This window comes from Cryptomeria japonica, chromosome 1 (genome assembly GCF_030272615.1).
Source record: "Cryptomeria japonica chromosome 1, Sugi_1.0, whole genome shotgun sequence".
In the NCBI taxonomy this organism is placed as follows: Eukaryota; Viridiplantae; Streptophyta; class Pinopsida; order Cupressales; family Cupressaceae; genus Cryptomeria; species Cryptomeria japonica.
The window spans coordinates 27890554-27915818 of NC_081405.1; the positions used below are offsets into that span (position 1 = coordinate 27890554).

At 36.1% G+C, this 25265-nt stretch overlaps 1 protein-coding gene across 2 annotated transcripts in view; it reads left to right on the forward strand.

Annotated features, from left to right (window-relative positions):
* Window positions 1–3506, forward strand: part of LOC131038903 (peroxisome biogenesis protein 19-1) — an 86035-nt gene extending 82529 nt beyond the window's left edge. Inside the window, exons 5-6 of one of the 2 annotated variants that reach the window (XM_057971468.2) lie at window positions 2477–2551; window positions 2939–3506. In XM_057971468.2, coding sequence (XP_057827451.1) covers window positions 2477–2507 — 31 coding nt within the window. In that variant the 3' untranslated portion in view covers window positions 2508–2551; window positions 2939–3506. The remainder of the gene's footprint in view (window positions 1–2476; window positions 2552–2938) is intronic. The other variant, XM_057971467.2, reaches the window with a different exon arrangement.
* Window positions 3507–25265: the final 21759 nt, after the last annotated feature.

The window sequence follows — 25265 nt, forward strand, 5'->3', positions numbered from 1 at the left end:
GGTTCACCTTACTTTAATCGTCTCAACTCTTCGGGAGGACACTTAACAACTTTCAAAATTTGATTGGACTCAGCTTGAATAACATCCAAAAGAAACCCCTAAGGTTTAGCCCTAGCCCAGACAGACAACTCACTCACTCAAAACCCTAAAAGCAGAGAGAAGAACAGGCAAAACAAAAGCGAAAAAGAGGGGGTCCCCATTCTAATGGGGCGATGTGTGAAATGGTCACAACAGTAACACAACTCAACAGCTCCATCCTACTCATCCTCTTTATCATCATCCCATTCATCTATCTCTGCTCCCTGTAACTCTTGAAAGATCTCATTCAAGGGTTTTTTATCGACTAATATTTTTGCTAGTTCTTCAAGGGATTCTATCTTTCCTTACTCTAGCGATTCCACTCCTTGTCTAATCCTCGACTCAATGGCTTTCCTCTTTGAGAATGGCTCTTTCCCATGAGGTGGATATTTATTTTCACCTTCTCACAACTCTTTAGTGTCCTTGATATAGATTTCTTTCTCATTGGCTTCTTATTGTTGCATGCCTAGTAATCTTCTAACATGCACCATAACTCTTCCAATTCAAGCTCTAATTGGTGTAGCTCCTTTTGCTGGTCCTTTGTTAGCTTCTGCCTCTGCCTTTGTTTTATTTTTTCTTCCACTTTTGTTATCCTCTTTCTTGCATTATGATATAATTCCATAATCTATCTTTAGCCCCCAAACAGAGCTGCAACTCTCTTCACTTCTTTCAAGAAATTATCACAAATTTGATGAGCACATCTACAAACTAATAATCTACAGACCCATACCAAAATGACCTCAACTCAGGCAACTACACTTGACAACATAGATACCAACAAACTACAACAACATTCTCCTCGTCAGCATGATATAGTCAATTAGGAAGATATCAAAAATGGGAAATTAAGCCCCGAAGAACTCAAACCTTCAACTTTTTTTTTTATTGAACAAATTCTTCTTTTCACCATTAACACCTATGAAACAACCACAACCCTCATGTTAACTGATCTAGAGTCACCAATTATTTGTATCATGAAAATTGTATAGCCTCCTCACAATTTAATGTCACTCAAGTCCCATCAACAATAGTTTGCAATTTGTTTTCCTGGGTGATCCCATGGAATGACTCTTTCCATCCTCTTACTGGGACATTTCCTCCTATATTGACTGCTTCCTCAAAAATATAAACTCACAACTAACAGAAATTTAATAAATAAATAGCTTTCTCACCTCTGACAATTGATACCTAGGATAATATTCTTTACCAGAAAATTGCGATCAGTTATAGGAACTCCATGCTGCTCTTAGCATTTGTAAATTCTTCTATTGGACGGTAAATCTTCTGTCCTCAACCATTGAATACTTTCAATGCAGTCATAGGAAAACTTGGAATTAATTATTTGTTCTACATAGAGCAGCAAAGTGATGGAACACACCTACTGGCTTTGACAGTAATACTCACAAAGTCTCCATCCCAGCATCTTTTAATGCTCTGATACCAAACTGATGCAGATTATTTCTCAGAACCTGCAAATAAATAACTTCTGCTCTGTATAACAGAGAAAGTCAGTACAGAAGAACAGATAGAAACAAAAACTTGAAATATGCTTTGTATTCATTTATTCAGAACTGATAAATTACATCTGTAAAAGCTGGCAAACATCTATGATTCCAATTCCCCTTTTATTTAGAAATATACACTGAAATCACTGCTTAACAGAGACTCAACTCCTAAGTTATCTCCAACAGAGACTGCAAGGAACAACAGTCTTAACAAAATAATCAGTCCCTAAATTGCTTCCTATGGAGACTAAAAAGAAGCAATAGTTAAACTCAGAAATCATCTCCTACTATACCTCCTGTGTAGCCTACAATGCAACAGCAGTTCAACTGAGTAATTAACACCTAATTTATCTCCTATGGAGACTACAAGTGACAATATTTTTAACAGAAATTCAACTGACAGTTAGTCTCCTGATTCTTAGGAGCTCATTTGCATCATCATGACTCGACACTGTAAGCGCAATTTGAGTTGTTCTTATACCCTGGATGTTATGGTGACATTGTAACCTGTAATACAACTCTCTTACAAGTTTTTTTCTTAAAGAAAATGGATTGCACATCCTCTATGTTATCAGCGTTGAATTAAGGTAAAAAAAAGTGCATTTTGCAACCTTTTTAGAATTCCATGTCAGTATTGAATCTAGGAAATGGAAGGAGCAACAATAGAAGACATATTGAATTCACTTCATGACTTATCCTGTAGGTGGTTGTATACTTTGGTAGAGGCTGTTAAACATGACAAATATCTAAAACCAGCTTTTAGATTATTTTGAAGGTTTTATCTTTTTATTTTGAATTTTTTCCCATAAACAGTAGTTAAAATCTTATCAAGCCTTGGCCTTGATGTAGATCATCTCTGACAATTTCACTTTTTTTGTGAGCCGTGAAATCAGATGCAGTGGGCCTATATTTTGTAGCTTATAATGTACAGTTTAGATTGCGGAGTGTTATCTATCCTGCAATTCCAGGTTTGTTGTTGTCCTATATGATTATGGTAATAGTTATATTTCATCTTTCTTCAACTAGTTTCAATTATAGCACTTTTGGAAAACTTCCTTACAAAGCAATTTTAATAGTTTCTTTGTGACCCTACCCTAATGGAGGGTGTTATCATAGTCGCCAGCAGGTTTTAGAATAACTTCAAATCTGAATTTAGATATTTGGACATGATAATTATCATATTATAATGCTACATGTCTTTTGAAATTTCCTGAGCTTGTTTTTGATAGTTGGGCATTCATTTGATTGTTGAAGCAGTCACTTAATGTATATAGACTTCTGAACTGTTTGGTGGCAGTTTTTATTATGATAGATAGCTTATTGATATTTTTGGTTGATTGTTGTGTCTTTGTCAGGCTTTCTGAGATTCTTGCCGACAATTCTGGATCAAATTGCAGCATCATGTAAAGTGGTGCTTTGCAATTTCTGTCCATATGAAACATATCTTGCAGGGGCTACATTCATTTGTCTTGCCATAATACCACTGATAATTTATTGTGGGAAAAGTCTTCTCAATATCTTTTCATAAGGAGAACAAATATTATCACATGATTTTATTGTACTACGTGGGAAAAACCTTTGATAATATTGTACTTAGCAGTATTTTTTTCTTTATTTCGCTACATTCCATCTTTAGCTAAAAGGCATTGGTTTAATCTTTAATTCCTCATTCAGTTTACTCGATAGTAAGGGACACACTTTCACATTTTTAATGCCTAACGGATAAACGATCAATAATTTCATCTAAGTGAATTTTATTTTTTGACAGATTTCTTGAATAAATATTTTTTCAAGTAGTAAGCCTGCATTCTCACAGATTATTTCTCTGTTGGAAGCGTGGCTGCTTCTGTCACTTTTTAACACAAATTATGTATCTTGGAATGATTTTCATCTATTTCAGTCACTTATTGACACAAACTTCATATCTTGGAATGATTCCACTTATTTCAGTCGTTTTATTTGTAATATACAGTTGTAAGAAATAATTTGAGACAACTTTTCACGTTAAATTTTAGTATGTTAATATTATTATACTTTGAAAAATTCCATTTTAGTACATATCCTACACTCATTACAGATTGTATCTTTATCATTCTCATTTAGACACTTCGTCAAATAATTCACGTGCCTTGTCTATGATTGAATAGTTTGCATATGTGTCTACTGGCAGCCGTAGCAAATACAACATCTCTTTCACTTTGATAATAGTAATCTTGTTCAAAATAGAATATGTCAAAACACATATCTTGAAATTGTCTCATGTTTTTATCGTAGACAAGCCCACTTAGTGCTTAAGAAGGTTACACAGGGAAGGTGATCTATTGAGTTCAATATTATTTTAGCGAGGCATTTTCAAAATATTATCTGTAGCCACACAGAAAGTCTGATAAAAACCTATTTTTTTTTAAAGATTGTATATGGTTCACATATATGTCGGCTCATATGAGCAATTAAGAAAATATATAGCACTTACGATGGAAATAAGAAATTTACAGATCAAGAATTATAATATAGAAATCAGCAAATCTAAAATGTATAGATCCATCTTCGATATTACATTCATACTGTAAATTAGCAATCTAAAATCTAATGAATCAACAGAAAACTATTTACTCAATGATTTTTTCAAGCGATGGTGAAGGCACAATGGAAGTTCAAGATGGGCTATGTTAGAATGATAGGCCGTTGCCATTGGTATTGGTTGTTCAGAACAAATTATGGAATTTATAATATATTTCGATGAAAAAAAACAAGCTATGAAATCCACATAAACAGGATATAACACTGAAGAGGAAAACGACATAGAATAGAACAGAGACAGAGCAAAGACCAAAACAGCTGAATAACTCGGCGATTTGTATTTATCAATTGATGCATATTTATGCATAAGACAGACAACAACCTCCATATTAACATGCTAAACAGACTGACAGCACACTGTTGATGATGGACAGCTAATTGAAAGAGTTCAAAAACAAATTGACTACTAATGACACCGAACTGAAAGATGAAAGATACTTCTTCAATTTAGTTGCCACATGCACAGGTTATGTTATGACATTCTAACAACTAACCCTTGAGGAATAACAAAATTTTAATGGATGCCTAACATATCTCTACATGGTACAAACTTTATCTTGCCCAATGGCTTAGTGAATACATCAGCCATGTTATCATATTGTGTTACATTATTGCTGCTCTATCTCTTGAGATTGAATCTTCTCGTACAAATGATGTTGTCTCAATATGCTTTGATCTTGCATGATTAACTGGATTGTTTGCCAACTTGATTATACTGCAATTTTACACTTGATTGGAGTTGTGTTGTGCTTGCACACACACCCCTGGTTCAGGTGACCCTCGGGTTTTTTTTGCAATCTCCTGAAAATCTCAGAAGGAAGACAATCTTGTGAAATACCTTAGTGGGCCAAAAAAGAATGTCCAAAGTTTGCAAACCCCCTCAAAAACCCTGAAATTCGCACTAAGGAGGAAAAATGTCAAAACTTTTAAAAACTTTGCAAAAGGTCTGAAAATCTCGAAATTTACCAGTATTGGGTAAATTGCGAAAGTTTTAGAGTTTGCAAACTAGTGAAAATCGCCAAAGTTTCAACTAAGGCGTAAAGTGCTAAAAGTTAAAGTTTGCGAAACTGGTGAAAATCCCAAAAATTGAATTATAGGGGGTAAGTGAAACAAGGTTAAAAGTTTGAAAAGCAACCCAAAATGCCGAAGTTTGCAGTATAAGGTAAATCGTGATTTTTATCACAGTTTGCAAATTGTTTCCAAACGCCGAAGTTTGAAAAGGCTCCCCAAACTACGATTTTCGGTAAGTATTAAGAGGTTCAAACTCCGAACTTTGCAAACCTCCTCCAAGTGCCGAAGTTTCAATTATAAGGCAAAGTCGCTATTTTTGAAAGTTTTAAAAAACCTCCCAAATCCTCAAAAGTCGTGATCCGAAGGGTAAGTTTAAGAAGTTAAAGTTTGAAAAAGACCCCAAAACGCGATTTCGGCAACGAGGGCGTATTTGTCAAAGTTTTAAGTTTGAAAGGGCCTCTCATTCGCCGAAGTTCACGAACTACAGGAAGATCACGGAGTTTTTTTTAGTTTGTATAAAACCTTGAAATCGCTTTCAATTTGCCGAAGTTCGTGTGAAGTGAAAATCGCGAAATACAAAACCTTGCAAAAATGCCATAAACCCCATTTTCAACGGCATAGGGAAATCCGCAGAGGTTAAATAGTTTGTTGAGGAGCAAAATGCCGAAGACGCCTAAGGGTTAAACGTAGAAGTGAAAAGTTTGAAGAACCATCCAAACCCCCCATTTTTGCCTATTTTCAGAAGATAAAGGAAAACTTTTAAAAGATAGAAGGGCATTAAGTAACCAAGTTCGCAAAGTGGCTTTTAGCCCGAAAATGCCAATGCAGAAGATATTTTCAAAACCAACTTGTAGGCCAAAATTAAATAATAGGGCGAAATCATTTTTCGCCAGTCAGCCAAGAGGCTTTAGTGGATTCAGATCGCCCAAACACCATCAAGACCAAGGATCAGATTTCATTTTCGAAGAGAAAACGACATTTCAAGATACATCTCACAAAGAGCTTCTCGAGCCAGGTGTTAAATTTGATATTTGTTAAGTTAAATTATTTAATTTTTCAAATTGATTTATTAAAATGAAATTGTCGTTCGCAGGTCGCAGGATGTCATCGAAGAACCAGGAGGAAGCCTGAAACGACAAAGCCAGGCACTCCGCTGAAAGAAGCCAAGTTGAGATACCTGAACATTGGGAAGCATGCCACATGGGCAACAAGTTAAAGTCCACCACTGGGACCAAAGACTGAAGAACACTCCGAATGCAACAATCATGCATTCTCAGGAAAAATGCACAGCTGGATTTAATTCCAGGAATTCAGTTCTAAATTGAAATTGTTTTTATGTCCAATTGCCTATGGGTCCCGCGCAAGATATTTTTGTGGACAATTGTGTCCAACTACCAAATTGACCGAATTAAAGCCAAATAGTGGCAGGTAGTTGGGATTGTCGTTGAATGGATGACTGAGAATTTAATGGGCATGGGTTAAAGCTGCTAGCTTCTAGATGGCAGGTTGCAGCCCTTGGATGCAGTCAATCCTAGCCTTTGATTCAATATTGTAAAATCTATAAAAGGCAGAAGCCTTTCTTTTGTAAAGGGTTAGATGGTTAGATAGTTAGACAATTAGAGAGAATTTTGTAGTTAGAATTTTGTAGTTGGATTTTAGAGTTAGAATAGGTTAGATTTTAAGCAATAACATAGAGATGCTGCAGAAATTGTTGTAATAGGCAGCTGAAATCAATATATAAACATTGATTTGGTGTTTATTGTCTTGTTTTCATCCTGTTTGCATGGTTTCTTTCAACATTTTAGATAGATCTTTCTGTTTTGGGTGTGTAGGTATTTGATAGATTCAGGCTCATACCATTGAGGATATACTGATTGTATATCCTTTTGTATGGTTAACCCGAGCCTTTAATTGTGCTTAGTTCAATTGCAGGTGTCCGTCTGAGCTGCGCCAGAATTGGGCGCTTAGTTGTGCGTCTCCAGTCTGAAAATCTTCCAAGTCCCTTTGAAGATTGCACCGTTCCTGCAAGGTTGTGAGCTATTTTGGCCAAGTAGGGATTGGTTATGTTGAATCCGTCTACCCGCATACCAATCTTGTTAGTTTTAGGTCTCCTAAATCCTTTCCTTTTGCTCTTTATTACGTAATTCGAGAATTGCAGCAGACCAGCTCCCAGCAAATCGTAAGTCCCCTTGTGCTCCCAAGAAATCACATCGACCACTGAGTAATCCCGCAGTCAAGACCTGGCAATCAAAACCTTGAGGTCATCCCCTTTGATCAACAAAACCAACATTAGGGATTTCCTTATCTCAAGAGAGGATAGGATACCCAGCGAGTACATTCTATTCTGCGTTGGCCGGATGAAGTCGCAAGTTCAACGATTTTAGACATGTCAACAAGTTGGTCCTTGTTTTTGTCCTATATCTTCAAGAATTTGCTTAAACCAAACACCTTAATATGTTGCACTACACATTGCTTTGTACTTAGCTTTGGTAGATAATAAAGATAAAGTTGGTTGCTTCTTATTGCTAAAAACAACAACACCTACTTCTATGCTGAACACATAACTGTTTGTCGATTTACAATTATTTGGATCACCTGCCCAATCAGAATTTGAATAACCTGTTAACTAGATGTTCATATGGTTAGTATATTCAATGCCAAAACTTATGGTACCCTATAGGGTATTGAATGACCCTCTTTATTGCTTTCCAAGGATACTCAAGAGGTTCACATGCATGGCCATGAATTGGCTATGTATGCTGACTGAATATGCATTATTAGGCCTAATAGTGGTCAAGGAGTTCAAATTTCCCACTATCTATCTATACAAAGGCCAATTGACTTCGTTAGTATCATTATCACAATAAAACAAGAAAATTGTTTTACTTTTTTGCATATTAAACCTTTGGATCAATTTCTTTGCATACTTATTTGAGAAATAAATTCTTACCATGTTGTCTCCATACTCCAATTCCTAAACAGTAATACATTTTGCTAAGATTTTTCATTTCAAATGTTTGTGATAAATCTCTTTTGACTTCATCAATCAATTCTATAACACTTCCCATTATGATTAAGTCATCCATTACAATAAAATCAAAACAACATTCCCACATTCATAATTCTTTATATACAAATGGATCATTTTACTCTTGATATACCCTTGTGGAAAGAAAAAATTATCAATTTTTTGATACCAGAACTTGGTGCTTGTTTGAGACCATACAATGCTTTCTTTAACCTGCATATTGAATGTTCTTTTCCCTTCTTTACAAAATTGATTGAGGGGAGAATTTTTCGCATTAGTAAGGCATTGGGATAGGTAGTTGAACAATGTTGGCTAACAAGAGATGGGAGTAGTTGGGTTTTGTTGCTTTGTTCAAACAATTTTGCTGATGAGGTTTCACCCCTACTCTTCCCTTAATCACTCCTTGGTTTATGATGTTGGGAAAGCTCAAGAAACTCTCCTTTCTTAGGAATTGGTTGTAATATCCTCAAAGCTCAAGAAAGACACTATGTTTTTTTGGCTCAACTTATTAAGGTTGCCCTCCCTGTGCCAGTTCTGTTCACAATGGTGTTAGTATGACTAACGAGTGAGTCAAGGATGAATCACCTCTCTTGAAAAGTAATTCACTCCATGGTTCCTTTAAAGTCAAGTCTTAACTGTGTGAAATGACCCAATTGATCTTTGTGATTGTTAAACGAGGGGCATTATTGGTAATAACAAGTATCTAGCTAAAAGCAAAGTTATTCAAACTCCTATAATAGCAAAACATGCAAGATTTATGAGGTTGAACTTCAATCACAAGCACATTTATAAGTAGATCTTAAAGTGATTTCACTTGTTTTATTTAAATCCTATTGTAGTATATGAATCCAAAAAATATCAAAGGAGAGTAAGGTAACGAGAAGTGAAATGAAAATCTACTATGGTGGACAATGATAACTATAAATTCACCCTAGCACATTGAAAGGTTATCTTAGATCTTGAGAAAACCCTTAGATTTTTTTAATCACAAATACTTATCAATTATCTTTTACCAACTAAACACCAATGAAAGATGAAGCAAACATCAAACACATAAACCCAAGGTTTTTATGTGGAAAACCCAATATGGGAAAAACCAAGGTGAGAATCACACTCACTATATGAATAATCGAATATAATGTTTTAGGCACAAGGCCAAGGAAACTCATTGTTCCTAATTTGGACTTACAGGCTAAGGCACACAACCTTAGGGCAAGATACAATGGACTTGTAGATTGAGACACATGATCCTAGGGCAAGATACAAATCTGCACAAGCTACCAAATTAACTCACTGTCTTCCGGTAGGCACAGAGGAATGATGAATTGAAGTGAATAAGATCTCCTGATCATGAAACCATCCTTGAACCTTTGATTCAAGTGACCAATATCATGGCAAATACCACACATATTAGCTACCTCAAAACTCTGTCATACTGAAAGCTATGATCATCAAACTTCATCACAAATTGATATTCACACTTTTGCTTCCCATATATACTTCCACATCACTTTCAATCAATCCACACAAATTCACACATCTGCACATCTATTTATATTAGCTTATTCACCAAAACTCTCAACAAAGTTGGCCACAAACAAATAAACATAATTTACACAAAGTTGGCCACCCTAAGCAACTATGCTAAATTTCGTCCACTCCAAAAGATAAAGATGATCCAAGTATATCACACAATGTCTTTATAAGTTGATTCCAATGAACCACACACAACAACACTTCTTCTAAAGTTGGCATCAAACGAAGTATGTTGATAAACAGTAAAGCATATTAACCAGTTTTAGTGCGGATCTTCACATGCCATAGTCAAACCCATAACAACACCTTAACACAACCTCCAATACATATCTACATCAAAAGGCTATGAACTAAATAAGATGAACCAACCAAGTCGGCTAGTGGTGCAGTCATCGGTTACGAGGGACCTCAAAGGGATCAATCCGAACCGGTCAACAAGAGTAAACACAATGAAAACACAAAGATATGATGGAGGCAGTGCAAAACTGAATGAATTAAATCACGAAACTGATTACAAGCAACCGGTAACATCCGGAATACAAGATTAGGCTCACTGGCCCACTACAACCATGCTCAATTACAGAACATGTCACAACTGGGACCTCAAAAGTTTTGATCTAGCTTCTATGCTCTATATTTCCTCTGATCTACATTCTAATGCTCAATTAAAATGATTTATATGATCCAAGGGGATCCGGTCGACCCAAAAGGATCAAATGCCGAAGAACAAGACCAAACGTGTAAAACCAACAAGGTCGACCTCTGCCAAAGAGATTCCTCCAAAAAATCCAAAGGATGAAGTGTGGATCAAAGGGAAGGTCAGCCACAAGCCAAGGAACATCGAAATCAATGCTCAGGGATCCGCAAGCTACGGAAGGGATCCGGCAGATTCACTAAAGCAAATAGGTCCAACTGATTCCAGTGCTAGAAAAATGTCTCGAAAATTGGAATCGATAACTTGCCGGAAAATGATCCAAATGCTCCGTGGTTTAGGAATAAGGGAGATGATCAAGTCCTCAAGAAAAATCCAAATCCTCAAGATCCGGTGAGCCAATGCTAGAAAATGCAGAATGAAATGTTGAAACTGCAAAACATAAAGAAAATCAGAAAGGAAATATTACTGGTTGGTGCAAGATTGCCAAGAACCGGGGATGCTCCTGCATCAGCTAGAGACCAACACAAATGATAACGCCAAACAACATAACTTCACTTGCAAAGAAAACCATCACTTGAATTCTGAATTGGAACACTGCATGAACAATATGAACATATCCTCCAAGTCACAACACATGAAACGACACTATGGAGCATTCTCCAAATCAATCTTGACAAATAACCTCATTGTTAGCAAACTGCAACAACCAACTTCAACACCTGAATTGACGAGGATCTAAAAACATAATAGCACAACATCCATAGATTATAGACATTAACTCCAAAACTGCAAGCCATCATCTTCAAAAGTAGAGGAATGTATCCCATAAAGGCATTAAATACTCTTACTTGCTTAATTTAGCTTCCAATATTGAAACCTTTTGGAAACATCGCATACTCAATATCACTATTAGACATCATAACAACATATGAGCATTGATTTCTAGACCTTTACATATCAGACAATATACCACACATATTAGGTTGACATCAATGACAACACTAAACTCACATTGCTAACACGACAATATTAGGAAAATCTTCATTGAAAGCATTAACAACTCCATTCAAATCCTTCAAGTCTGGAGTCTTGGGTGTATTTGATTTTGATAGTTTGAGAATGCCCAAGTCTTTCTAATCTTTTCTTCATCTCCTTATGCTCAACAAACTTGGATTGCATTTTCACCAATTCTTCCTTGATTAATGTCATATGATCAATACTCTCTTTGGTGCATTATTGGTGTAGGTTATTTTTGAATTATTGGATGATAGTTGCTGATGGATAAACTTTCATTTTTGTTTCCTAGAATGTACATGACAATGTTCCAATAAATTCTTGTATCCTTTTCAAAATTTTCCTTCTAGCCTCATGATTCTACACTATTTTGTCTCTCAACTTCTTGAATGTTGAAACAATCATTTTGATTGCCTTTAACCATTCCCTAGGCATTTTCTTATTTCCTCTATTTACTATATCAACTCGAAGCAACTCTTCTTCATCGATAGCCTTTATTTTGACCAAAACAAGGATGTAATCTTCCCACATAAGAATGCTCTCTTCAATAGTCGTACTACCATTTTTTCCTAACATTTGTTGTCGAAAACTTAACTTATTGCTAATTGAATGGTAAATCTTAATGGCCTTTTTGATTCTATTCCCCCCAAAATTTTTGGTCTTCTCTCCATTGAATAACAACTATCAAAACCCCATCTATATCTTGTATTCTTGTATCCTTGGATAATGCAAGTTATAGACTCATTGATGTGGCTGAGTCCACTAGACCGACAAGATGATTGATATACGTTCATCAATTTGAGCCTTTAACTCTTCTTGGTTGGTATTGTCCTTCTGCATCCTCTTGAAAATAGTGTCTATTGCTTGCTGTAGTGATTGCTTCTCTCTAGCTTTGGTTTGGATATCAAGGTCAACATCTTGTATTTGATAGTCCCTTGGTTGCATATCTTCTTTTAGTTTGTCTACTAAGGGGATGCCTAGTTGAGCCCTTTGATACCCTTGTTCATGCACCGTTACAAAAGATATCTTCTTGGATTTATTTCTTTTGTTTTGAGGAGTTTTGAAGGCCTCCTCCAAATTTGAGAAATCTCCTTCTTTTGACTCCCCATGTTTGTAGAAGTTGATGATTCAACCTCACATGACAATAATCATTCGTAAGCACACCGCCTATCACAAAGAAATAGATCAAGCAAGAATAAAATTCTCAACAACTTGAGAATTTTGTATTGATGCATAAAAGAATATTATAGTACAAATGAATGAATGAATCCTTATGAAAAAGATGAACTAAATCCTAGGCTAAACCCTAAAGAAAGATTAAATTAGTTAGTACCAAGTGTCACAATCACAATTAATGAGACAACTTAAGCTATTATTATCCTTATTAATTAAAAGGAAAAATTACCCAAGTTTTGCTTAAGTGAATAAATTAATTAAAAGAGCTAATTAATTAAATAATTAGATAATCTCCTAATTATTCCAACACCCCCTTTAGATTAACTTAGGGAGAAGCTAATAATGATGAATGCAAAGATGCAAACATGAATGGGTCCCAACAACAAGGCCTTTTAGGTACCCATGTACAAAACAATGCAACTCTTACAAACAAAGAAAAGGAGAAAAACGCAGTGGGAGAAAAGTCCTCTCCAAAAAAGAGAAAAAGAAATGAAAAAGAGTACATGTGACTAAGCATGAATGACTCAAAATGTCCCCCTAAGTACTAAATTCATCACATAAGTACAATCAATATCCCCCCATAGGAGAGAAAGGAAGAGATGTTGTAGCCCCCACATAAGAGAGAAGCTCCAGTGTGGAAGATGAAGGGTTGAGGACGAATGCTGATGAAGATCTAAGAGTGGCAAACCACTTTCCTCCCCTTAGGAAGAAACAAATCCAATGGCCAAGGAAGAAGCAACTCCATGAAATGAGATGAATGGAGTAGCCTTATGATGTGCACTATAGAAGACTGCTCAACTATCCACATGCCTAAATTAAAAGATGCCAAATCAACTAATGCAAATCCAAACAAATGTGAAGATACTTGATGAACAATCTTGGAAGTTATTGAAGATGGGATGACATGAATGCTCAAGGTGCAACCAAAGAGGAAGTGAAGATCCTCAGGAATGCCCCCAATGTCTAGAGTGTGTGATGTATCAAACAATCTTGCAATATTTGGCAAGTAATCATCCCACATGCTGAAATCAAAACGGAAAAATCAACTTGCTAAACTAAATTGTTCTCGAAGAAGGAGGTGGTAGAGAAGGTACAAAAAAGTCTTAGGAACCATGGTGAATGATGGAAGTACACACAGGTTCAAGTGACCAAACATCTCCTTAGATTTCCCTAGATGCATGAGAGCGAGGAATAGTCAATGGAATTGCATGCTTGGTGGGAGAAAAATGAGAGAACTCATATAACCATGATGCATGTTTAACACTACCAATTGCAATAAGATCTCTACTATGCAAGTCTTTGATAAGCACTAAATCAGGTTTAAACTCTATTGTCTTACCTTTCCCACGGTGAGTAATTTGATATATGGAATGGATATTGGATGATAAAGAAGGAACACATAGTACATCATTAAATGCACCATTATCAACTGCAATAGAACCCCTCCCAGTAACACTCATATAAGTGTTCTTACCCATCAATATGTGTGATAATGTGCAAGGCTCATATAAAGAGAACATACACATAGATGAAACCATATGATTAGAGGCTCCTAAATCAAGAAGCCAGTTGCTGCACTAAAGATGTGTGGATGCAAAGAAAGCATGGCCCTTCACCGTGTCTTTACTACATGCCATAGAAGTGGACCCATAATGTGTAGGTTGTGAAGTGGTAGAAGAAGATGAACTAGACGAAGGTGACTCAATATTATGCTTTAGGAGAAGGTTTCAAAGTTGATCATTCTTCTTTGCATAACATCGATGCTTATCAGTCCTATTTTAGTGCAATATACACACTTTGGTTTATCCGTCTTTGATAAAGACCTCTTAGAAGAGGAAGAAGAATTGAAAGGATCCTATGATTGTGTGTCCTTGGGTTGCACATCTGACTTGAAATCCATGTGTTTCTATTTCATGCCTTTGCCATGTGAAGTCTTCTGATCTCTGGTACTTGGGGATCTAGGAAGATCCTATTATTCGGTAGACTTCAATCAACCCATTTGAATCAACTTTTCTTTCTCTCGAGTGAGTTGTGAAGCAAACTCATCAAGTGAAGGCATGGTGTACTTAGGACCAAATGCATCTTTGGTGGTATAAAAGGTAGAAACAAAAATTGAATAATTAGGACCAAGTTTCACAAAAATAGAGAGAAACAAGATAGAGTCTTCCTTTCAAATACCACACTACTACAATGGTAATCTAATAGACTTGAGTTTTGTGAAGAGGTCCCATATGCTATTAAAAACTAAGGGATTCGGTCCAATATGCTCATTCTGCTATTGTAATCCCCTCAATGAATCCCACTTCTTGAACAAGGACTCCAATGTAGTACAGATTTGATTAGGTGTCATGCAAGACTCAACATGAAATAGAAAACATGGAGACATTGACATGCATAATGTCCCAAAAGACTCATCACACCTATTGAACCACTTTTTCTTCTTAGCAACACCTATAGGTACACGTTCTGTACCCATGATCACTCTGTAGAGCACCCCGTTTCTTCATATTAATCTCTATTTGTTTTGCCCAACTATAGTGGTTGAATGGAGTGAGGGGAGTAATATGATTTGGATCCGTGATAAATGAATGAAGAAAATACAAAAGTTGATTGATGCAACAATACAGATCCTCTCAATGCCAAAAAGCTCATTTAGATCTCAAAAAAGTCAACTAATTTGCACGATTTCCAAGAAAGGAACCTAAAAGACTAGATCTAAGATCTGATAGAAATAGTAGATACATAGTAAATATTGTAGAAAAATAGGTCTAAGATCTATGTAGGGGATTTAACTAGCTTTCTAATGTTGCAAGAATTGTGCAAAACAGAGTCTAGATGTGGAAGTTATGGCCCTCCAATCGTAAATAGCTAGATCTAAATTTAGAGGCCTATAGAAATCATCAAGAGAAAAATTTGCAAAATCTTTTAGCACCAGTGGATTGGGCTGAAAACTAGCTTTCTGACAATATCTTGTCTGCATGATTTCAAGCTCGTTGAAAAAATCCGATGTCGAAAAAAGTTGCTAAAAATTTGTATCAGTGCCCAAGAAAATTTGCCGATTATTGAAAAAATGGAAATGAAATATCTTAGATATTTTGGTCACCTTAATGGGAATCATTGCCAACGTACATTGCATACAATATGCATGAATAGGATAGTAGGGCATAAGCAAATTAATGTGCTCATGTGCTAAAAAAATGCCCCTTTTCAAAAAAAATATTGCGCAAACTTTGAACAAATTTCGCGAAGTTCAAAATTTTTGCTCCAAAATGGGGATGCACCTTCATAGGAAATTAGAGGTTGTTGGGACCATACTAGGCCGTACAAAATCTTATAGAAAATTCTTAGCTGCTTTTTTTTTTCGATTTTTTGAATTGCATAGATTTTGACATTTGAATAGGCGATCTTGGGGTTTTTGGCTGCTCTAAGGTTGATGTGGAGGTTGATATCAATCAAAAGTGCCTATATTTTTTTGATGGTTATTAGACTTTTCCTTGATTTTTGTGCCCTTATCAAAATTGACCCAAAACTTCAACTACTTATATATTGATGAAACAACAACTGATCTATAGCTTTTAGGATGTTGTTGTTGAACACACAACAAGACTGAGAGGGGGGGTGAATCCATACAAAACTTTAAAACATATCAACTATAAACACCATCCAATAACTTAGCAACAACACACCAATCATCAACACATGAACATCAACCATCAACACATGAACACCAGATTTACATGGAAAACCCAAATAGGGAAAAACCACAGTGAGAATATAACTCACAATATGAATAAGAATGATTACAAATCTTTAGGATTAATTCCAAGGAGAAAAAATACTTGAAAGACTTGCAAGGCTAAGGCACAATGTCTTAGGGAAAGATACAAAGACTTTCACAATCAAGGTTCACTGCTTTAGGGCAAGATGCAAATTGTTGTTGAAGGACCCACTATCAAACAACAACGAAGGACATATAAAAATTGAAACTGAGAAGGATTATCTTGAACATGAAATTGTCTCTGAAAAAATGAATCAATCAACCAACATCATGGTTGTAAGGAAGTTAAGTAGTGAAACAACTTCCTACACTAACCTTGAGAGGAGGGTAATGCAATTTTTTTTACAGATCGTTACAACAATTACAAAAAATTAATAGAAATAGACACAATAACATGCATACCATAACATAGTGATTTACGTGGGGAAAACCCTTTCAGGAGAAAAACCCCACACTCCAAAATAGCTCAATATATTATTCAACAATCAATAATAGATTAAAATATACTTGCAGAGCAAGCTCTTTGCAGGAGTACCACTAATCGGAGACTCAAAGGTAACTCAATAGCCATAATACTCTTACACACAACCTCTATCTCACACATCTCATATATAGGAGATGCAATACAAGAAACTGTCAAATGATATTACAAAACCATGGGCTAAAACCACCAAATAAAGTAGATCCGACCTTAATTCCCTTCTAGATGCCCTATGACGTGTTAAAATACACATCAACACGTGTCCCTCCCTTTTATAGTTCATTTATGTGTCCGATACATTTTATATTTCCTATTTCAGGAGTACAAACTTCCAGAGGCCATAACTTGAGAACCGTGTGTCTTATTGATGAACCATTTGAAGTGCTAGAAAGCTCATGAAGTGCTCCATTTCCTTGTAAATGGCTACATCATTTACGCCAACTTTTTAGGGAATTTAAGGGCCTCTAAAGTCCCTAAAATTAAATTTAAACCTTTCATTTCACCCCTCCAAAATGAAAACTTTAATATCTTCAAAACCAGTTGTGATCTTACGACAAACTTTACAGGAATGCTTATCTAGCCAACCTGAAGCTTCGGGGAGAATTTCGCACCATTTCATGCCCAAATAAAAACTTACTATAAACATTAACCTCATGTAAATGAAAGGTTAAGACACCATTTCCCAACATTCTCCCACTTGTCAAACACCTTGCTAGAGCGAAGGGAGTATCAACACAACATATCAATTGCTAGGGGCCATGAGGCCCATAGACTTTGATTACCATTTGAACTTCTTTGTGCGCACAACCTTAGTTAAAGCATCTGCAACATTCATCAAAGTCTCTACCTTAACTAGCTTCACCCTACCATCTTCGACCATATCTTTGACAAAATGATACTGAACATCAATATGTTTGGTTCGGGCATGAAATGTCGGGTTCTTAGCTAGGCAGATTGCACTCTGACTATCACAATAAACTATCACTGTACCTTGTTTTATTCCAATAGTTGAACACAGTCTCTTAAGCCAAATGGCTTCTTTACAAGCATGAGTAGCTACCATATACTATGCTTCTGTAGTGGACAAAGCAACCACAACCTGTCCCTTACTCATCCAACTAATTGCACCACCAAATAAAGTAAACACATAAGAGTTGATGGATCTTCTGCTATCAATATCACCTGCCCAATCTGAATCCACATAACCATGAATATCAAGGGAAGTCATGTCTCCAACCAAATTACCATGATAAGACAAAGAATACTATGAGGTACCCTTCAAATACCTGAAGACTCTTTTGACTGCATCCCAATGAACTCTACCAGGATTAGACATATATTTGGAAATAACTCCCACTGCTTGGGCAATGTCTGGTCTAGTATAGACCATAGCATATATCAAACTTCCAACTGCACTTTGGAAAGACACTCTACTCATGTCTTCCATCTCTGATGGGGATGCAGGACAATCTGAAGTAGATAATTTTGTTCCAACTATGAAGCGAACACATAATGGTCTACAATCCTGCATGTTGAACCTTTGTAATATTGAATTCACATACTTACTTTGGCCTAGCCATAACTTTCTGTTCACTCTATCTCTTCCAATTTCCATCCCAAGAATGTGTTTCGCTGCACCAAGATCTTTCATTTCAAATTTAGCAGCAAGCTGAGACTTTAGTTCTGAAATCATACCTTTCCCTTTACCAATGAATAACATATCATCAACATATGATACAATGTACGAGAAACAATCACCATCAAATTTATAATAAACACAGTGATATGATTTAGAATGCTCAAATCCCAAACTCAATACATATGTATCAAATTTTTGGTACCACATCCTAGGACTTTGTGTGAGGCCATACAAAGATTTCTTCAATTTACAGACCAAATTACTTTTACCTTTCACCACATAGTGGTCCAACTGTGTCATACAAATATCCTCCTCCAAATCACCATGAAGTAAAGTAGTTTTCACATCCATTTTCTCAACCTCTAAATCATAAGCAACAACAATAGAAAGCAAAAATCTAATGGATGTACTTTTTGCAACAGGAGAAAATATCTCACCATAATCAATATCCTCAACTTGAGAGTAGTCTTTTGAAACCAACCTTGCTTTATACTTCTCAATGCTTCCATATGAACCAATCTTTTTCTTGAACACCCATTTGTAATCAACATGATTTCGTCCTTTAGGCAATGGTACGAGATCCCATGTATCATTCTTTTTCAAAGCTGCGATTTCTGTTGGCAAGAGACATTGCATTGTTGTTCAGATGTTCTCATTGATGATAAATAATGTCAGATATGCCATCCACAATACACAATTCATTCATACTGGAAGATTGATTGAAGTCCGGTTAGGTTCGGTGACAAGAATAGGACATTTGATAGAGAGTACAACAATTTGGTTGGCGGTTTATTTGTGTTGAGTATTTTGTGTTGTGGGTCTTGAAGATGCATTGTGGACAAGTAATATGCCTTATTATAGGTTTGTGTTCTCTGATGTTGAGTGTTGTGTGAGTTGGAAGATCAAGCAGTAACGTGTGGATATTCATTGTGCGGATTGTGCGAAGGAATTTTGGTGATTTGTTGTGTGTTCAAGGATGTTAAGACGACATGTGGGAAGTGTGTGGAATTTTTTTTTTGGTCCACATGGTTGTTTTGGATCGGATTGAGCTGAATTGGGTACCACGTTTCATTTGCGTGTTATGCATTTTTGGGCCGACATGTAATAGACCTAAATTGTTGATGCAGATATATAAAATCATTTGATTTGATCATTTTTGGTATCGATGATTATATGTGAAGTGTGTATGAGTGATTGTGGACAATTTCAAGTGTGTTATTGAAGGATTTGCACTTCAGGATACAACAAAATATCAGAACAGAGCAGTGTTGCAGAACAATGTATTTTGTGCTTAACCGAAACTTTCTTTGGCATTTGTAGATACTGTTTATTAGTTCAAACATTCCAATTATTATCTGTAATCATTTTGTAAGGCAGTGAGCCTTCCGGGGTTGTAGCCCTTATTGTAATTTGAATAGTGAGATCTAGGCAGTGTGCCTAAATGCATGTACATTCCCTGATGTAATATTATTATACTTCTAATAAGGTATATTAATATTGTGGGTCTCAATCCCACCGTGGATTTTTTCTTAACCAGGTTTCCACGTAAAAATCCCGGTGTTATGGTGTTGTTATTTGCTTTGTGTTTCTAAAATTTATTTTTATTCATTTGCATTAAGTGGTTTAAATGACAGATTAATAATGTTAAAAATAGCAGAACACTGATTCACCCCCCTCTCAGTGTTCCTTGATTCCAACAATTTCTTCTTCCATAGTGGTGTAGGAGCACCTACGTTGCCGTCAAGCCTCTATGAGGCAAATTATGAAAACTTTGTGTTTTGAAGAGTGAAAAGTGATAAATAACATCTTGAAAGACCATATGTTACGTAATAAGGTCACTAAGACCATTGAATGCTAGATTAAGTCCTAGAAGGGCCATGTTGTCAATATTGCTCAAAAATTGTCAAAAGTTGTCATTTTGTGGGAAATAAGTCTCAAAGGGTCAAAATTGTTGTTTTATGGTATGTAAGGGTATTTGTGGGCTATTTGTACCTATTTGGACCAATATTGAGTAATGGGAGTCATGGATCAAGTCTAGGTGCAATTTGGAGCAAAATTGTCAACAAGTTGTCAAAGCAAATTTTGTGTTTGAAAAGGGTAATTAATTGATTATTAGTGAAGTTGGTTTCCAAGGTGGTTACAACCAATGGGAGGCCTAAATTTTTTTTAAAAGGCCCTTCCCACGTTGAGCTTTGGGTTGGTTGATGATCTCATTGAGGAAAATAATAAAAAGCTTGAAGTTCTTTGGAATTTTTTGAATATTACAGTTTGTTCTCACATGTTTTTCACCATTAATATTTATTCAACTACCTTTATCATCCATAGGATATTAGATATAAGTGAATCTAGAACATTTCCCTTTTTGTTTCATTTAATTTGGTTTGGTTTTGAGAAAGTTATAGCAATTTTAGTAAAAATTGTCCAAACCCTATGTAGGGTTGGCAACAAGCATAAAAAGATGTAAAAATTTATTTATATTCAATGTAAGACCCCCAAAATGGGTGGAAAACTGTATTATATTATTTCATTTAATTTTAATTCTTTTTTAGGGCTCCCTACTAGTTTTGGCACGTGCTAAGGGTGACACGAGATTTGATTTTTGTATCCCAGTTTGAATATGACAACAAATTGGTGATGTGTGGGTTGATATACATGCAAGATTGGGATCCCAAAGGTTGTTTGAAGGCTTGGAGAGGTGTGATGGGTTAGTTTAGACCCTAATAAAGTGTTTTTGGCCCTTGTTTGGCCAAAATACTCACCATTTTATGATTGTCCCAAAACTGGGTATGTTGTTGTCCTAAGGAACTAGTGGACTGAGATTTTGAGATTATGATGTAATGAGTCAATTTTATGAGTGGAGGACAATTGAGGAAGGTGTGTGGGAGTCCTTAGTAACCATTGGAAGTTATAGTAAGCCCTGGAGATAGGTGTTGGCTCAGGTTATTATGATTGTCCCTACACTTTGTATGACTGTCCAAAAAATAATGAATCCACATTAAGCATTGTGATGTTCTCTTGGGTGGTTGGGGGGGGTAGAGAACCTTGAGGGAGTGTGGTGAGAAGTACTCATAAGTATTTAAAGAGGGGTATATGTATTTGGGAGCATCCAGTCTATGTTGTGAGTGGAGTTTGGGAATCCTAGAGAGGGATTGTTGTTGAGTAAGTGATTACCAAAAGGGTGTTGGTAGAGGTGAAGTGTTGGAAAGTTGGGATTGAGATCTGATCATGTTGTTTTGTGCTAATTGAGTGTATATCAAGAGTTGGAGGTGTGTTGACAAGCATGGGTGTGTTGAAGCCTTGTGAGGGGTTTGTGAGTGAGTGAAGAGTTATCACCTAATAGGATAGGTGAGTTGGGAGAAAGATATCCCTTAGTTGATTGGTGTGTGGATGCTCTGCATCACATAACAATCTTCTAGGATTATGCATCATTTATACCTAATGCCTCTTCTATAGATCTAGGTTCATCCATATTAGTATTCAAAGTAAAAATACATCTCCAAACATTAGGTGAATGCCTTTCAGGTGGTTGTCTATGTCTTGTAGACCTTTGAACAAGAACAAGTTGAGTTGGAGGTTCTTCCCCCTCTTCTGAAGATTCAGAGCTAGATGAGATCTCCTCAAATTTTTGCCTACCAAGTGGTCTTGATTTAACTCTTTCAGGCGTAGAAGGGAATTTAATCACATCTTTCTGTTTAGTTTGTTCTGGTTGCAATGTAATAGGAGACTTAATTTCTCTAAAAATAACACTTCTACTATGAATTACCTTATGTGAAACAGGGTCCCAAAGCTTGTATCCTTTCACACCATAACTATAACCAATGAAGATACATTTCACTGCATTGTTATCTAACTTTGTTCGCTTCTCCTTTGGCACATGCACATATGCCTCACAACCAAAAACTCTAAGATGACTCAATGAAGGCTTGTGACCTGACCATGCTTCCATAGGCATTTTATCAACAAGAGCTGATGTAGGAGACCTGTTAATCAGGTAGCAAGAAGTGGCAATAGCTTCAACCCAAAATTTTTGTTCTAGACCAACACCACTTAGCACACTCCTATCCTTCTCCATCAGCGTCATGTTCATTCTTTCTACAACTCCATTTTGTTGTGGAGAGTACAGAGTTGTCTCTGTCTGTTAATACCACAGTCTTTACAGAATCTATCAAAATTATTAGAGAAGAATTCATCGCCATTATCAGTCCTCAAACATTTAATTTTATTTCTAGTCTGCAACTCAATCATTGATTTAAATTCTTTAAAATGACTGAAAACTTCAGATTTACTCTTTAGAAAGTATACCCATGTCCTTCTACTAAAATCATCAATAAATGAAACATAAGATGTGGATTTTCCAATCAAAGGAACATCTACATGACCAAACACATTAGAATGAATAAGATCCAAAACACCACAAGGTTTATGAGAACTCGAGTAAAATTGAACGTGGTTTTGTTTTCCATAAATGCAATGCTCATAGAAATCAAAGTCAAGATTACAATCATTCAAACCTTCAACAAGGTTTTTATTTTTCAAGGTCCTTAGATCCTTTTCTCCAATGTAGCCAAGTCTCTGGTGCCATAACATAGTCTTCTCTATAGGTAATTTTGCTTCAGGAGAAAGAACACCCATAGGCACCCAAAAGCCATGTCCATCTAGTGAAGGTGAAACCCTCAAATCTTCTGACGGAGTATTTGCAGATTTGCTTTTTACAGAAGTTCTAATACTCTCAAAAGTGTATGCCTCTAGCTTATACAAAATGTCATACCTGACACCTCTAGCAATCACCATAGCACCCTTAATCATCTTACATCCTACATCAGAAAAGACTACCTGCACACCCACATCTATCAATTTGCTCACAAATAATAAATTTTGTTTTAATTGAGGGATACACAACACACTACTAATCCTTTTTACTCTACCATCAGGAAACATGATCTTAACTTTACCTTGACCAACAATGTCTAAATGTGAATCATCACCCAAGTATAACTTGCCTCCATTAAATTATTCATATTTAGAAAACCAATCTTTATTGGAAGTCATATGAAAAGATGCACTTGAGTCAATTAACCATGCATCATTACCTGCATGAGTAGCCAAAGCTACAATGAATGCATCACCATCTTCCTTCTTAGACTTAGAATCAGAATCAAACTTCTTGTTTTCTTCTTTGCTGTCCTTACAGATGTGACTTGGTTTACTGTGATTCTAGCATATGACTTTGGACTTTCCAGGAGATTTTGATCTCCCTTTGGATTTGGACTTATTGCGCTTCTCATTCTTCTTGACCTTTTCCTTAGGTCTTCCTCAAAAAACTAGGGCTTCCTTTGAATTGATGGATACCTTCCTTTTCATCTCTTCACCAATTAGGGAACCCACCACATCTTCAGTCTTAAAAAAAAAAAGTACCACCGATAGCCATAACAAGAGAATCCCACGAATCAGGTAAAGAACAAAGCAAGATCTGACATTTCTCCTCTTCGTCCATCTTAACACCAACATATACTAATTGAGCTGCTAACATATTCAATGCTTCTAAATGGTTTGTAATTCATCCACCCTCTTCCATCTTCAAGGAATATAATATCTTCCTCATGAAAATCTGATTCAATAAGGATTTCGCTTGATACATTTCACCAACCTTAGTCCATAACTTCTTTGTAGTGTTATCTTCATGGACATTGATTAGAATAGAGTCTACCAGGCAAAACCTGATTAGACCCTTGGATTTTTGGTTCATGATATCACATTGAGCAACTACAATAGGATGTATAGGTTTTGAGACATTTGCATCAACAACATCCCATAGATCTTGATCTATTAGCAGATCTTCCATCTTCATGTTGGCTTGATGACGATGTAATAGGTTGATTGATGACTTTATTTGTGTTTTCATTGATGGCAACCATATTTTTTTAGTCATCTAAGTTATTTAGACCAACTGGTAGAGTCTAACCGGTAGGGGAGTCAGTTAAACAACAAAACTACTAAGTTGTAGTCAAATCGGTAAACAAGAACGAAGTGATGATCAGGCAACCGATATGTAAGATTGGAGAAGAGTTAGATATTGTGGTTTGGTACACATGTTTATGATATTGGTATGAGTCTTTGATTGAAACCACATCCACAGATTCAGAGTATTGAGCAAGTTATGATCGGAAGAACAATCACAGACAGGAAGAACAGAGAATCGGTAGAGTTTATGTTATATTTTTTAGTTATGTTTTATTTGGCCGACATGAGAAAAGTGTAATGAGTGGGAAATTGTAATATGTGACTGGGTTCATTGAATCTAGGGAATTGTTCCATGGTTCTTAGCCGACTTAACAAAGTTTGTTATAAGGAGATGAATGTTGAATGATTTTATTTATCAGAGTGAGAATTTGATCGTGAGGTGGAAGGAGTTAGGTTTTAATGTTTAGTCGGTGGTAGAAGCTGAGAAAAAGCAATTTTAATAAGGCACAAAGGTGCTAACAGTAGATTAGTCAAACTTCTTGTTCCCTAACAGTTGCAACAAGGAAATCCTCTCACAAGGTCACTCCTAACAAGGTGCGGTGGGATCCTAACAGGTCCGAGGTTAAATCCTCTAACAAGGTGACACATTAGCTTGTGTTTTGAAATCCCTTAGTTAGGTAGCTTCTAATAGGGCTAGGTCCTAACAGGCCTTATTTTAATAGTTCTTAACTGGGTGTACCCCTAACAGGGTGTTTGTATGACCTTAACCGATCAGATCTCTATTATGTAGATAGTTGATCTTTGTGCGTACTAATTTCCATCG